General features: G+C 35.2%; 1 protein-coding gene across 1 annotated transcript; it reads left to right on the top strand.

Moving 5' to 3' along the window:
* Positions 1 to 9,214: 9,214 nt before the first annotated feature.
* LOC107489309 (protein STAY-GREEN, chloroplastic-like) lies at positions 9,215 to 11,649 on the top strand. Its single transcript, XM_016110068.3, has 4 exons — positions 9,215 to 9,528; positions 9,636 to 9,809; positions 9,976 to 10,143; positions 11,042 to 11,649. Exons 1-4 carry the CDS (start codon positions 9,403 to 9,405, stop codon positions 11,402 to 11,404), a joined length of 831 nt encoding a protein of 276 aa, XP_015965554.1. The 5' UTR covers positions 9,215 to 9,402; the 3' UTR covers positions 11,405 to 11,649.
* The last annotated feature ends 3,258 nt before the right edge of the window (positions 11,650 to 14,907 follow it).

The raw sequence follows: 14,907 nt of genomic DNA, 5'->3' as shown, positions 1-14,907 counted from the left end.
TAGATACAATGTTATTATTGTCATAGAAAACTAGCCGTAGCTTGCGGAGTTTAAACCGACTAGTTACAAATTGAAGATATAGAGTTTTAGAATTAAAACAGCTTATACAACATATCTCTCAAATAAGCCTCTAAGGCCATAAAGATAAATATACAAAAGGTGAGAGAAGACTATGACGAAAGTAAAACAAAAATAAAGAAGGAACGAACCATAGTCCGCTTTATCACCATATCTGCAATCTCACTGAAGTAGATTACGACCTGCATCTGAAAAACAACAACAAAGTATAGAATGAGAACCGGAGGTTCTCAGTATAGTAACAGTGTCCAACAATGTAAGATGTAATGCCCCGGGACGCCGAAGGCAATCCTAGAACTTTATATCGCATACTGATATTCAAGATTAGAACAAAAATAAATAAATGAACTTAAACCATAAACCAGGGTTATCTAAACTTAGGGGTAATTCTAACTAATACTAATCACACCGATGTATCCCACAGCCTTCGCCAATCTAACCTCCGTGCGATCCCATTGCCACCGCCTACCAAACCTCTTTAGCACCAGACAAACACAATTAAAGCAAACAAATAAAACTCAGATAGTTTTCATATACAGCAAGCAATTCACGAAGCAAGTAGAATGTTATACAATTAAGCAATCTCAAGTAAACAAAGTAAGCAAGCATATAGAAGATGCATATAATGAATGTCTATCCTATTGGCTCGTGATATCACTTGTCGGTCCGTAAATGCCAACCCGACACATCCTCCCGGATGTAACCTTTTCTGCCACGTCAGAGATATAGTTTCCTACACACTCATGCAGCAGCAATCTGCTGCGTCAGAGATATAGTGCCCTGTGCACTTCTGTAGTAGGGAGTCTACTACGTCAGAGATATAGGCCCCACACACTTCCTACAGTAGAGAAGGAAATAACCACAACTACTCTTGCAGCAGAACAAACTGCCACGCCGGAGGTATAGGCCCCGCACAATCTCAACAACACTAGTCTTGCAGCAGAGAACTCCGCTGTGCCAGGGATATAAGTCCCGCACACTCTCAACATCAACTAGTCATATAGCAGAACAATCCGCTACGCCAGAGATATAGACTCCGTGCACTCTCACATAATCCAAACATTTCCTCATTATTCCTTTCCAAGTTCTCACCTCATCACAACCATCATCAATTCATATTTCCCATTCCAAACTCTCTAGTTCATCAGTTTTCAGTTAATATATCCCTCTTCCTTCTCTCTCAACTAACTCATCTGCAATACACGAGAAACGTAAGCCTCTGTTCTCTAACTTTTCAAAATAAACATCAAATAAAACTCTTTAGCTTATTTCCCATATTCCCACACTCAAATCGATCCCAAAGGTCTTAAAATGGTGTTATAGAAGCTTACAACTTTGTTGGGAAGGTAAAATAGTTGAAAACAAAGTTTAAAATTTTTGAAACATGGCGTGTGCATCCGCACAGGAGTGTGCGTGCGCATGCCCAGGAAAATTTTCAAAGTGTGCATACGCACAGGTACAAATTTTTATAAGGTCTGTGCGCTCGCACAAGGTGTGCTAGCGCCCCCAACAGACTGGCCTTCCCAGCGTGTGCGTGCACACAGGTCGCAATTTCCCATTAGTGTGCGCGCGCACCAGCTATGCCAGCGCTGCAAGGAGATTGCGTGGCTCTGCGTGTGCGGATGCATAGGTCTGTGCGTGCGCACAGGTCACAAATTTCACAGAGTGTGCATGCGCACATACCAGAAAACTCAGAAATTCTGTAACTTTGCTGAATTTCAAGTTTTTGACACCAACTTTGAATGATCATAACATCCTCTACCAAATTCCAAATTTTACAAACTTTATATCAAATCGAAGGGTTTTCGACAATCTTTAATTCTAATTCTAATTCTACCTATTTTGAAAACCGAGGCAAAAGTTATGATCAGACAAAGATCACCAAAAATCTATTTTTACCAAAAGCCTCAAAACCTCAAATTTACCAAAATTCCCAATTCAAACCAAACCAATCACAACCCAAACATTTCCCTCCTAATACAACCATCCATAATAGCCTAATTACACCATTCAACACCATCAGAATCCTTATTCATCAACATCAAAAACCTTCTTAAACACTTATAATCATCATCAACCAATAACAACATCAACAACCACTATAATCCTTATCAATTCCAATAATCATTACCAAACAAAAACTAACGTTAATCAAGTCCATTATAAAACTCATCAACACCCACTTTCAAATGTCACACCCATCAACACAATTCATCAATATTCATCATCTACCAATACCAAGCATCACACTCAATCCCATTTCACCTCTATCTAAATATTTCACACCATATTATCATACAACATCATAATCCATCAATATACTCAAAAATCATCAACCCATCATAATTCATCATAAATCATTATTCAACAACTCAAATCCTCAATTCATTAGACATCATCATCATACAACAATCTCAACAACCAACAACCATCAACAATTAACATCAAACCACATATAATTACTCATACACCAACCATATCCAATCCTATCTTAGGGTCAACTAGCCTAAGTGTCCAGAAACATTACATATTACATAATGGAAATCGAAACCATACCTTGGTCGATTTCCAACCGCACCAAACACCAAAACGAAGCCACCAAGCTTGATTCAAAGCATCAACTAACTCCAACAAACACCAAAACTCAATCTAACATTACATATATCACCATAATCAAAACCTAAGATACATAAAACAACTAAACACAAGGGTTTAGTGGAACCTTAGCTTATCCAACGTGAGTAGGGGTAAAATCCAACAATTACCCGCTATTAGAGATCACCTAAACAACCAAAACCACAAAATCTATTCAAAATCATAACCCAATAATGCGCAGAAATTAGGGCACAAAACTGGAGAGTGGACAGCGATTTCTTACCAGGTTTCTTTATATAGAAACGTAGATCTCGACAAGATCTTCGCGTGACCGTAAACGGCTCGTCAATCGGAGCTCCAGATCAAAAGTTATGGCTCCCGGAAAGTGGAGGTGAATAGTGTCACCCCTTTCTTTTCCCATCTATCTCAAATCCGCGCCTCCTTCTCTTTTGGAGGTGAGAAATGAGCTGAAAGCTCATTAAACTCACTTATATATGTTGGGCCATTTTTAGCCCGTTTGGTCCACTTTGGGACAAAATCTTTAATATTAGTGCCCGGTTTTCAATTCCAAAATTATTTTTGTCCCTTTCAAAACAATAAATCAATTTTCCAAAATCTTATTTTTCTAAAAACACAGTACCAGACAGTCTTAAATCGGTTCGACCGGTTTGCGACTTTTCTCAGTTTTTCTCAGAAAAATTCATTGAAACCAAATTTCACCTTTATATTTTCAAATTAAAACTTCTAAATTTTGAATCCATCTTGGGCACTTAAAATTATTATTATTTTATTAAAACAGTTTTACGTGAAAAACTCGGTTCTTACATTTTCACTTTAATGAGGTCACGTGCTGGTTGTGACGCGTACGCCTGGGCCACGCATACGCGTCGTCTGGAGTTTTCTTGTCATGTGTACGCAGTATGTCACGCGTACGTGTCGCCTGGACGACCTCTTCTTCATGCGTACGCGTATGTCACGCGTACGCGTCGCTATATGTACTCCAAATCCTTGCTTTTCCATGAATTCTCCACTTTGCATCCTTTTCTCTTCACTTCTTCCATCCAATACTTGCCTTATAACTGTGAAATCACTCAACAAACATATCAAGGCATAGAATGAAATTAAAGTGAATTAAATTTAGCTATTTTAGGGCCTAAAAAGAATGTTTTCACACTTAAGCACAAAATTAGAGAGAATTACAAAACCATGCTATTTTATTGAATAAATGTGAGAAAAGTTGATAAAACCCACCAAATTAAGTACAAGATAAACCACAAAATTGGGATTTATCAAACCTCCCTACACTTAAACTAAGCATGTTCTCATGCTAAACTCAAGAAAGAAACAAAGGATATCAACATTTATTCAATGAAAATAAACTACATGCAATCTACGTACATGCAATCTATCTAAATGAATGCAATTACTTAGTCAAAATAAATTAATTTCCGAGAAAGCATATACGAACAAGAGGGCTAAAGGTATTAACAAGCGAGTCAATACCACAATTAAGTTGAGTTATAAAAAGAATTTACAAACTTGCAAGGAAATAGGTGATCATAGGTGGAAACATGTAATTAAGCAATCGAACCCTCACCGGATGTGTATCTGCTCTAGTCACTCAAGTGTATAGGGTTGATTTACTCAATTCTCCCCTAATCATGCTTTCTAAGATTTGTTTTTCATCTAACAATTAATGATTATTTCATGCATGCAAACAAATATCATGAAGACTTATCCATAGGTTGTAATGTGGCTAGGGTCAAGGTGGGATGCATATAGTTAAGTGGACTAGAATTTGAATCTTTGATTGACTTAAACTTCCCACCTAACCTATGATAAGCTATACAATTCAAATGCTAACCTAACTACCCATTCTTCACTTTTTCACACACTCATGCATTCTCTTTTTTATCACAACCTATATGCATTGATTATTATTAAACTTCACTTTGGGGCATTTTGTCCCCTTTTTATTGCTTTTCTTTTTCTTTCTTTTTCTATTTTTTCTTTTTATTCTTCTACGTTTCTTTTTCTTTTATTTTTCTTTTGTTTTTTTCTTTTTTCTTTTGATGCATTATATACAAAGGTACCAATGCATATGGTTTAAACATTAAATGCCTGAGTATGTACCCAATTCCCAATATTTTCAATAAAAAATACAAAAACACTATTTTATCTCTACCCAATGTTCCCAACTCTCCCACAATTAAATGATAAACACTCTCACTAGCCTAATATAATCAAAGATCCAAATTAAGGATATTTATTATTTTTCACTTTACGGCTTATAATATGCTAAAATTAAGAACAAAAGGGGTTTAGCATAGGCTCAAAATTGACTAACTATAGAAGATAAAAGGTAAGACTATTTGGGTAAGTGAGCTAATTGAAACAATAGCCTCAATCATATAAGTGCATTCTACACAAAATAATGGACATAAAGAATCAAACAAATCAAAGATTACAATCATAGAAAGAGAATAATGCACACAAGAATGGAAATAGTAGTTATATGATGTAACTACACAATTAGGCTCAAAACTCATATGCTTGTGTTCTTAGCTCAAAAACATGTTCCACAAGATATATAATTCAAGCAAGTTCTAAAAAAAAAATTTTACTCAAATCAATTGGGGTGCCCTATAGATAAAATCCTTGGTAAATTTCATTATTTTGACCAAGCTTATTACATATATATATATATATGCAAACTAAGAAAATGCAACAAAAATCCTAAAAGACCTAAAAATGAAATGCAAAAGTGTTGGGATTAGAAATTTGTCACCCAAAAACGTCGATTGGTCAAGCGACCTCCCCACACTTAAAAGGTTACACCGTCCTCGGTGTATTCAAAGATGAGCAAGGGAGTACGGCGACTTTCCGGGTTGCCACTTTCAGCTGGTGGATCAACCGGCTGCTGCGTGTTCTTTCTCCTACTTCCATGGTGTGACGCATAGGAGTGGTGAGGTGAAAAGGACGCGACGCGTACGCGTGATGGACAAATCAGAGAGGAGAGTGTACGCATGGGTGAACTTTGTGCTAGAGGCACAATTACAGCCCAAAACGCGTGCAACTCTCTGGAATTTGTATGGGAAGTGAAAATTTTGGGGTCATGCACACGCGTGGGCAAGGCGTACGCGTGGGTGGTCGAAAAACTTGGGGTCACGCGTACGCGTGGGTGACGCGTACGCGTGGCACGGTGCTCTACTTTTCAAAATTTTTCAAGTTCTTGCATCAAACCAAGCATTCCAAACCTCCAAACAGCTACTAAAACACCATAAAACTTTATTTTAACATACTAGACTCATAAATAAACTCAACGAACCAAACAAAACATGAAATTAAACTAATTTTTACCAATATTTACAAAAAGAAATAAGGGAAAGATGTTACCATGGTAGGGTGCCTCTCACCTAGCACTTTTATTTATTGTCCTTAAGTTAGACTTATGGGGAGCTCTCATCAAGGTAGCGTGAGCTTGAATTTATCTTGGAACTTCCACTAATGCTTGGTCTTCTATTGTGCTTCAAAATTCTCAATTGATTGTACCAAGTCTTGATGGAGTTCTTCACAAGTTTGGAGCTCCTAAAGTTGATCCTCACCTTGTAATCCGGGATCCCAAACTTTGGTTTAACACCCGTCTTCAAGTTGGTCATGGTAGTTCTCTCCAGGTGGTAAGAAAGCCGAATTCTCACTGAGGCACCAAACTATCCTCCTAAACTCATCCAATTGAGCACTACACCAATCCATGCTCCTCAATTTTGAGCTTCCAACCATAAACAACCTAGATTTACATCGCCAACCACTAAACATTCTTCTCTTACGCTTAATTCCACAAAGCGCCCTAAGTTGGCCATCCGTTTCAAGCAAACCAAATTCAAGTGGGATAATAAAGCTAAGAGTTATAAGTTTTACCTACTCAAAGGAAGGATTGGATGGTGACTTAGGTAGAGAAGTTCCCAATGATCTTGACAAAGCTCATTTCACTCCCGTCCATCCTCTTCTAGGGGCTTCCACCACTTGACAAGGTTCTTCAAGCTTTACCTCTTGCCAAGCTTCCTTAAGTTCACATTCTTTCTCACCAATTTCTTCTAGCTCTTCCCAATCACTCAAGTTATAAATAGGAGGTTTAGTGAAATCTACCTCAACATCAATTCCAAGTTCAATGGGGAAGGATCCATCAAGTTCAAAAGGATCACATGTTGATGCGGAATCATCATAGATAGGGAAACTTGGTGTTTGCCCCTTTTCTTCCAATTTTTCAATCACATTATAGCTTGGAGGTTGTGCACTATCCTCCTTGACATCATTTTCAAACTCCATGGAAGAAGGCTCTTCACCTCTAGATTCCTCTTTGCACTCAACATCTTCTAAAGTCTCGACCACTTCCTTTGGTTCAATTATCTTTACTTCCTCCTCTTGTTGCACTTCTTGCTTCAACTCCTCTTCTTCACCTTAAAGCTTCAAGTTCACTCTCTCACTATGCTCTTTTCTTGTTTCTCCACATTCAATAATGGGAGTGCCTTGATCGCGTAAGCTTAGGTGGGATGAGACCATGTTGCTAACGGCTTCCGCCATGGTAGCAATCGTGGCTTCTAGCTTCTTGAACTCCTTTTGCGTCTCCTCTTATTGCCTTTGGATATAAGATCTAATATCTCTTTGTTCTAGCATGAGGGCATGGAGATCTTTGTCCATTGAGGGCAGTGTGGGAAAAGAGGGTTCACTGTTTGAGGAAAAGGTATTGTAGTTGGAAGGTGGTTCATATTGGTGGAAAACTTGAGGTGGTGTATACGGAATTTGTGGCTCATGGGAGTATTGATGTTGGTGGTGGCTCTAGATATAGTTCATATGGTGGTTGGTATGGTGGGTATGGGTTAGGATCATATGAAGGTGTTTGGTGGTAAAGAGCTTGTGAGTATGATGGTTGAAGGCTATGTTGAGGGAAGGGGTCATATGCATATGGTGATTGTGGTTGACAACCATAATGAGGGTCACAACACACATTAGATTAGTATGCATCTTGGAATGGCTTTTGCTCATAGTATCTTTGGGAAGGTTGTTGCCAAGAGGATTGATCAAATCCTTAAGGCTCCTCCCATCTTGGGTTGTTCCATCATTGATGCCTATTTTCATTGTAATTTCCATCTCCTACAACATAGTTGTAACCATACTCAAAGCCAAAATGGTAATGAGGATTCATAATAGCAGAAGAAAATAAAACAAAAACTAATAAGAAACAAGAGAAACAAAATTCTACAACTAGAAAATAAAGCAAAAATCAAACTATTCATAATATTCACATATGAACAATAGCCAATAACATAACACCATTGTAATTCCCCGGCAACGGCACCAAAAACTTGAAAGTAGCAAAACCGTTGGCTAAGAATTTCTTCTCGGTAAAAGAGAAATAACCTCGTTGCAAGTATAGTTCCCAACCAACAAGCAATGCTCAATCAAAGTTTTAATGTTCGGTTGTCACAAGTACAAACTCCAATGAAAATTAACCGAAGTATTCAAACCTTGGGTCGTCTCCTAAGAAATTACAATGAAGTGATCAATTATTGGCTATGAAGGAACATGGGGGTTTGATTTGGTAAAAGGGCAAAGAAATAAATGAGAAAAAAAGTAAAGCAAACAACTAAGGAAAGAAAATAATAAAGAGAGACATTCATGGCAAGGATTGAGAATATAGGCTTTCTATCTTGGCACTAATCATAACAATAATTAACAAGAATTTATCTTATTTCGTCATCTCCAACAGTGGAAGAAGGTAGAATGTTATCTTCACACGAGAGAAAGTCTAATAAGACTAGTTAATCTCAATCCAAAAGTCCTAATCAACAAAAAATACAGCATTAAAGAAAACAAAGAAGAAGAAAAAAATACAGCATTAGAGAAAAACATTTTTTGTACAGCAAATTTGGGTGTAATACGAAAATATTTGGGTGTATTTTAAGAATTTTTTGGTGTATTTTTATTCTGATAAGTTCTCTGCATAATTCAAAACTCTTCCTCTTTCTCCTCCTCATCTTCTACTACTTTTTCTTTCCCATCTTCTTATTTTGTTTTCTTTTAATTCATCTTAGGAGAAAAAATCAAACAAAGAAGAAAAAAAAACATAAAGTTGCAAAATCAATAAAAAGAGGAGGAGGAAAAAAATGCAGCAACAATAACAATAATAAAAAATAAGGATAAAGATGAAACACGCGAAGAAAAAATGAGAAGAAATGCAAAAAAGAAGGAGAAGAAGAAGGGAAGAGGAGAAAGAGAAACGCGAAGAAGAAGAAACATCTTCCATAATGATGAGTGAGACCGCACTTTAGAAACAGTTGAGTGATGCATGTGTTATCACACTCCAATGAGTAAACGTAGTTTTATTAGACTTGACCCAACATATGTATGTGTAGCTAACTCAATAACTAACTACCAAATCAAAATTATTAAAGATAGCATATATGAACTGAAGATACCTAACCTAAGAATATAAGGCAACCGTAACCGCAAGTGTCACACACTACTACACGCATCTAAAGTCTAAAATCACCTTCGATTTCTTTGCTTTCTTTTTCTACTTTAAGTTATTATAGCTAACAAGTAAAAGCTAAAGCAGGTTGAAGCAACAAACAGATGACAACATAGCTAGCCTCTTCTTATTAGTTCATTCTTTTATTAAATAAGAGGAGTCATAAATTAATTCAGATTCAGATATTCATCATTAGAAGCATGGGAACTTTAACGAATGCTTTGGTTCCGTCTAATCTCAAGCCTTCGCTCAGTGAGCAGCTAGACTCTGTTTTTCTTCCTCACAGAAAAGCACTATGGAAGAAAAAGAACCAATCCATGTTTCCTGTATGTAACTCTAATTTTAATTTGAATTTTCTGGTTTTGTTTGTCGAAGGAAGAGCTGTTAATTGTTGTTATTGGTTTTGGTTTTGGTGATATGAATTGAATGACAGGTGGCAAGGTTGTTTGGGCCAGCAATATTTGAAGCATCGAAGTTGAAGGTGTTGTTCTTAGGAGTAGACGAAAAGAAACACCCTGCAAATCTTCCAAGAACTTACACCCTCACACATAGCGACATAACCTCTAAGATCACTCTTGCTATCTCCCAATCCATTAACAACTCTCAGGTAATTCTTTGTTTTGTTCTCTGAAAGAAAAAAAAAAACAGAGCAAGTGATGAACATTGAACACTTGTTATTTTTGGATTAGGAAATGAACACATTAATAACACGTGACATGGTGACGTATATGTTATAAGAGTGACTATTAATTAATTGTTGATGTTGATTGCAGTTGCAAGGTTGGTACAACAAATTGCAAAGAGATGAAGTGGTGGCACATTGGAGGAAGATTAAAGGGAAAATGTCTCTGCACGTTCATTGTCACATAAGTGGTGGTCATTTTCTCCTTAATCTATGCGCTAGGTTTAGATACTACATCTTCTGCAAGGAGCTTCCTGTGGTAATAAGCACTGACCATTGACCAACATTTCTAAACATTGGTTAAACATTAAATATCCTTTTCGGTTTCTCACTGTTTATTCGAAAGACAGTATTTTTTTGAGATAATATTTTATTTGATCTTTCAACTTTTATATGAGTTTTAATTTAGTATTTGAAGTTTCAATTATTTTTATTTAATTTTTAAATTTTATGAATATGACTCACGTTAGTCTTTAGATTAATTTTCATCGTACACGTTAATAGAATGCTAACATGAACTTTTAATTGTCACTTTGAATTCTGTAAAATAATATCACTTTTGTTTTGACATTTCAATAGTCCAAAAATATAATGTAAAGAGTATTTATTGAAACTATTTTTTCCAAAACAAATGATCTGAAATCTTTTTGAACTATTTAAGCGTCAAAGTCATAACGACGGCATTTTACAAGTTTTAATATTGCATTTAGTTGTTCATGTCAGCACTTTATTAATATTTTCGTGACAGAAATTGTCTCAGAAACTAATATAAATCATATTTACAAAATTTGAAAACTAAAAGAAAACAATTAAAACTTCAAATATTAAATTAAGACTTGTTTGTAAATTTAGAGACAAAATTAAATATTAATTCATTCTTTTACTATTAAAAAATATTCATTCATTTTTAATTATTTAAGTAACTGATTAAGAGTCTGATTATAGATCTAACTAGTCTTTGATACATCAATAAATCACCATATATAAGAATAATTTAGACTAATTATTTGAATAATTAAAAATCAATTAATGGGTACATAGACAAAATAAAAATATTTACTCCATCAAATAGTTATCATCAAATATATTTGACTGATTTTTGTGTTACATATAACATGATTTTTGTGTTTCTATATTGAATGTATGGTATGGATTAGGTACTGAAGGCGTTTGTTCATGGAGATGGGGACTTGTTAAGGAACTACCCAGAACTGGAAGATGCAGAGGTTTGGGTATACTTCCACTCAAACATTCCAGACTACAACAAGGTGGAATGTTGGGGCCCACTGAAGGATGCGTCTTCGGCTTCTACTGGGTCCCACACAACAAATAGTAACGAGGGTACGCCACAAGAACCGTGCCAAGAGGAATGTAATTGTTGCTTCCCACCGTCTACTTCTACTAGCAAGAATCGTAACCTTTCTTCATGCTCTTCATGTTCACAGCATCATCATCATAGTCATCATAAACGTGACCACGATCAAACATATGACGAGTTTAGGGATCAGCACATCTTGTGAAGTAGCCTCAAATGTTTTTGAACTATCACTTCTTCCATGTGCGTGTTCGTCACTTGGGAAAACCAAAATTAAATGAATTATTTAATGTAAATACAAATTTGGTGTTAGTGCCTATTTTTCCTTTTCTGATTTAGGTTTGTGAACTGATTCTGAACTAGGTTAATGGTCAAAGTTAAATCAGTTCCCAAGACATTTTTTAAATTAGTCTTTATCTTTCAGACGTTATAAATTAATTACATTTATCATTTCGTTATTTATGTACAGCTTTCATAAAAAATTTAGGCTATAAAATGCTAACTAATAACATATATCACATTTGGTTAATAAATAATTTTTTATGTTACAAGTTTTAATTTTTAACCTATGAAAATAAAATATAATCTAAAATACTGAGCGATATTAATAAAAAAATATGGGTTGTTAACATTTTTCACATCTGAATTAGTGATATATTTTGCTTAGTATTTTTTAATTTATTTGTATTAGTATTGACAGATTCAGAAATATTATTATGGGGCTAATAACATATATAATATTTAAAAATTAAGCAAAAAAATTATATAACATAAGATATATTTCAAAAATATACCAATAGATAACATATTTTAAAGTGTAAAAAATATGTGTATATTTTTTACTAATGAAGTAGTCGATTTTTCGTATCATAAAATTTATCGATAATAAAATCTATGTCAAATTTTTTTATTATTTTTTTCAATATAATTAAAAGACAATTAGTAAGAAATAATTAGTAGTAAAAAATTATTAAATAATAATTTAATAAAAAATTAAATTATATTTAATAATTTATTATTATTAATTTAAGGTGGGGAGGGGGATCCCCTCTGTCCCTTCCTGTGTATAAGAATGAAAGTCTGTTATATATGTTTGGGACAACCAAATTGGACGGAGTGGGAATTAGGAAGAATGGAAAGAAAGGGGAGGAACATAACTGTCATAACATGGAAAAAACATGTATTCCATGATGGATTGATGGGATGGCGGCCAACCTCCCTCTGCCCATCTCGCCACTGCAAGCCAAGTTGTGATGATGGTGAGTCCCATATGTTTTGTCATTATGTTATTGTTTATTCATTTTACATTTTATATTCATTTCAACTTTTATGTAAAACAAATTTACAGGTTGACGTAAATGGTATGAATATAATTTATTTTTATTGACATCGAGTTCTTAAAAAAAAATTAGATACAAAATATCCTAAAAAAAATTATTCTAATCATGTTTTTGGCATTTGAAATAGAAAAAATTGACATTTTAAAAAAAAAATACACAAAGAAATAGAAAAAAAAATGACATTTGAAGAGCTGAAGTTTATATTTTTATTATGTTAATCTATGTGTACAAGCATTTACTTTTCAGAACTCATAAGCAATATTCCAATTATTTAGTCTACTGCAACAAAATTTAATAGCCAAAAGTTTAAAATTAATGTTTTTGTAGTGTACAACTCAATAATTTTTTTTAAAGACAAAGAGATTTATTGCTATTTTAAAATTTACTTCCATGCAAACAATCATATATCCAGGATTTCAACAGAATATCCTAAAATTACGCTAAAATTATTATACAACTGCCAAGATTTTCATTATAGCAAGCCAAAACTTATCTATGGTTTCTTAATATACTTCCACAAGCCGTCTGACCATCCTTTGTAACAGAGCTATCAAAATCTAGCTTAATGAATAGAGGGTTTGAAGGATCCAAAGGATTTATTTTTCAACAAAGCACCAAATCATTTTCTTTACCTGAGATATCTCCTCATGCACTAAGTTATACTCTTTAGCTAAGTGCACAGCCAACTCACATATCTTACCTTCATCTACTGTATTTTTTCTCTCAAAAATATGCTTGTTGCGATAATACCAAAGAGAGTAGAGGGTATAAGTAAACAACAATGGCCAAGAAATGCCTTGGTAATAGGATTGAGATTATAAGTTCTTTAATAACCAAGTTAAGAGGGGTTGACTAAAAAAGTGCTGGAACTCAATGAAGCATCAATTCTCTTTTACGTATTCATTGAGACTCTACAGTCGCGAAGGATGTAGAGCAAAGACTCTGAAGAAGAACTACAAATCAGGCAAGTATCCTTTTGGGTCATCTGTCTGCAAGCTCGAACTTCATTTATCAAAATGGCTTCATTAATAACTAGTCAAAGAAAGGTACACATCCTTTGAGGGGCTTCAACTTTTCAAATTCTCAAAAATAGATCAGCCCTAGAGTCCTCAAGAGCTTTCAAGTAGATAGAATATGTTGACTGATGAGCGGATAATTTATACGCTTTTTGGCATTGTTTTTAGGTAGTTTTTAGTAGGATCTAGCTACTTTTTAGTATATTTTTATTAGTTTTTAAGCAAAATTTACATTTCTGGACTTTACTATGAGTTTGTGTGTTTTTCTGTGATTTCAGGTATTTTCTGGCTGAAATTGAGGGACCTGAGCAAAAATCTGATTCAGAGGCAGAAAAAAGACTGCTGATGGTGTTGGATTCTGATCTCCCTGCACTCGAAATGGATTTTACGGAGCTGCAAAAACCCAAATGGCGCGCTCAAAATTGCGTTGGAAAGTAGACATCTTGGGCTTTTCAGCAATATATAATAGTCCATACTTTGTTCGAGTTTTGACGACGCAAACTGGCGTTCAAACGCCAACTTCCTGCCCTATTCCGGCGTTAAATGCCAGAAACAGGGTAAAAGCTGGAGTTAAACGCCCAAACTGGCATAAAAGATGAAGTTTAACTCCAAGAAAAGTCTTTATATGTGAAAGCTTAAATGCTCAGCCCAATCACACACCAGGTGGGCCCGGAAGTAGATTTCTACATCATTTTCTTATTTCTGTAAACCCTAGTAACTAGTCTAGTATAAATAGTACATTTTACTATTGTATTTTCATCTTTGGATTATCTTTTCATCCTTTGATCAGTTTTATGCTATCTAAGACTTTTAGGGGGGCTGGCTATTCGGCCATGTCTGGACCTTCATCACTTTTGTATTTTCAACGGTGGAGTTTCTACACCACATAGATTAACGTGTGGAGCTCTGCTGTTCCTCGAGTATTAATACAAAGTACTATTGTTCTTCTATTCAATTCAAGCTTATTCTTATTCCAAGATATTCATTCTCACACAAGAACATGATGAATGTGATGATCAAGTGACACTCATCACCATTCTCACTTATGAACGTGTGCCTGACAAACACTTCAGTTCTACATGAAAACAAGCTTGAATGCATATCTCTGGGGACTATAATCAACGATTCACATCATTTTCCCTCTGACAATGGGGCATCTGAATTCGAGATTAGGACCTTTGTGGTATAGGCTAGAAATAATTGGCAGCATTTCTGAGATCCGAAAATTCTAAACCTTGTCTATGGTATTCCGAGTAGGATCAAGGAAGGGATGACTATGACGAGCTTCAAACTCGCGACTGTGGGGCGCAGTGACAGTGTGCAAAAGGATAATTGGATCTTATTTCGACTCG

This window comes from Arachis duranensis, chromosome 1, assembly GCF_000817695.3.
Source record: "Arachis duranensis cultivar V14167 chromosome 1, aradu.V14167.gnm2.J7QH, whole genome shotgun sequence".
Taxonomy (NCBI): domain Eukaryota; kingdom Viridiplantae; phylum Streptophyta; class Magnoliopsida; order Fabales; family Fabaceae; genus Arachis; species Arachis duranensis.
The sequence above is the reverse complement of the archived record's forward strand: the minus strand, read 5'-3'. Positions and strand labels throughout refer to the sequence as shown.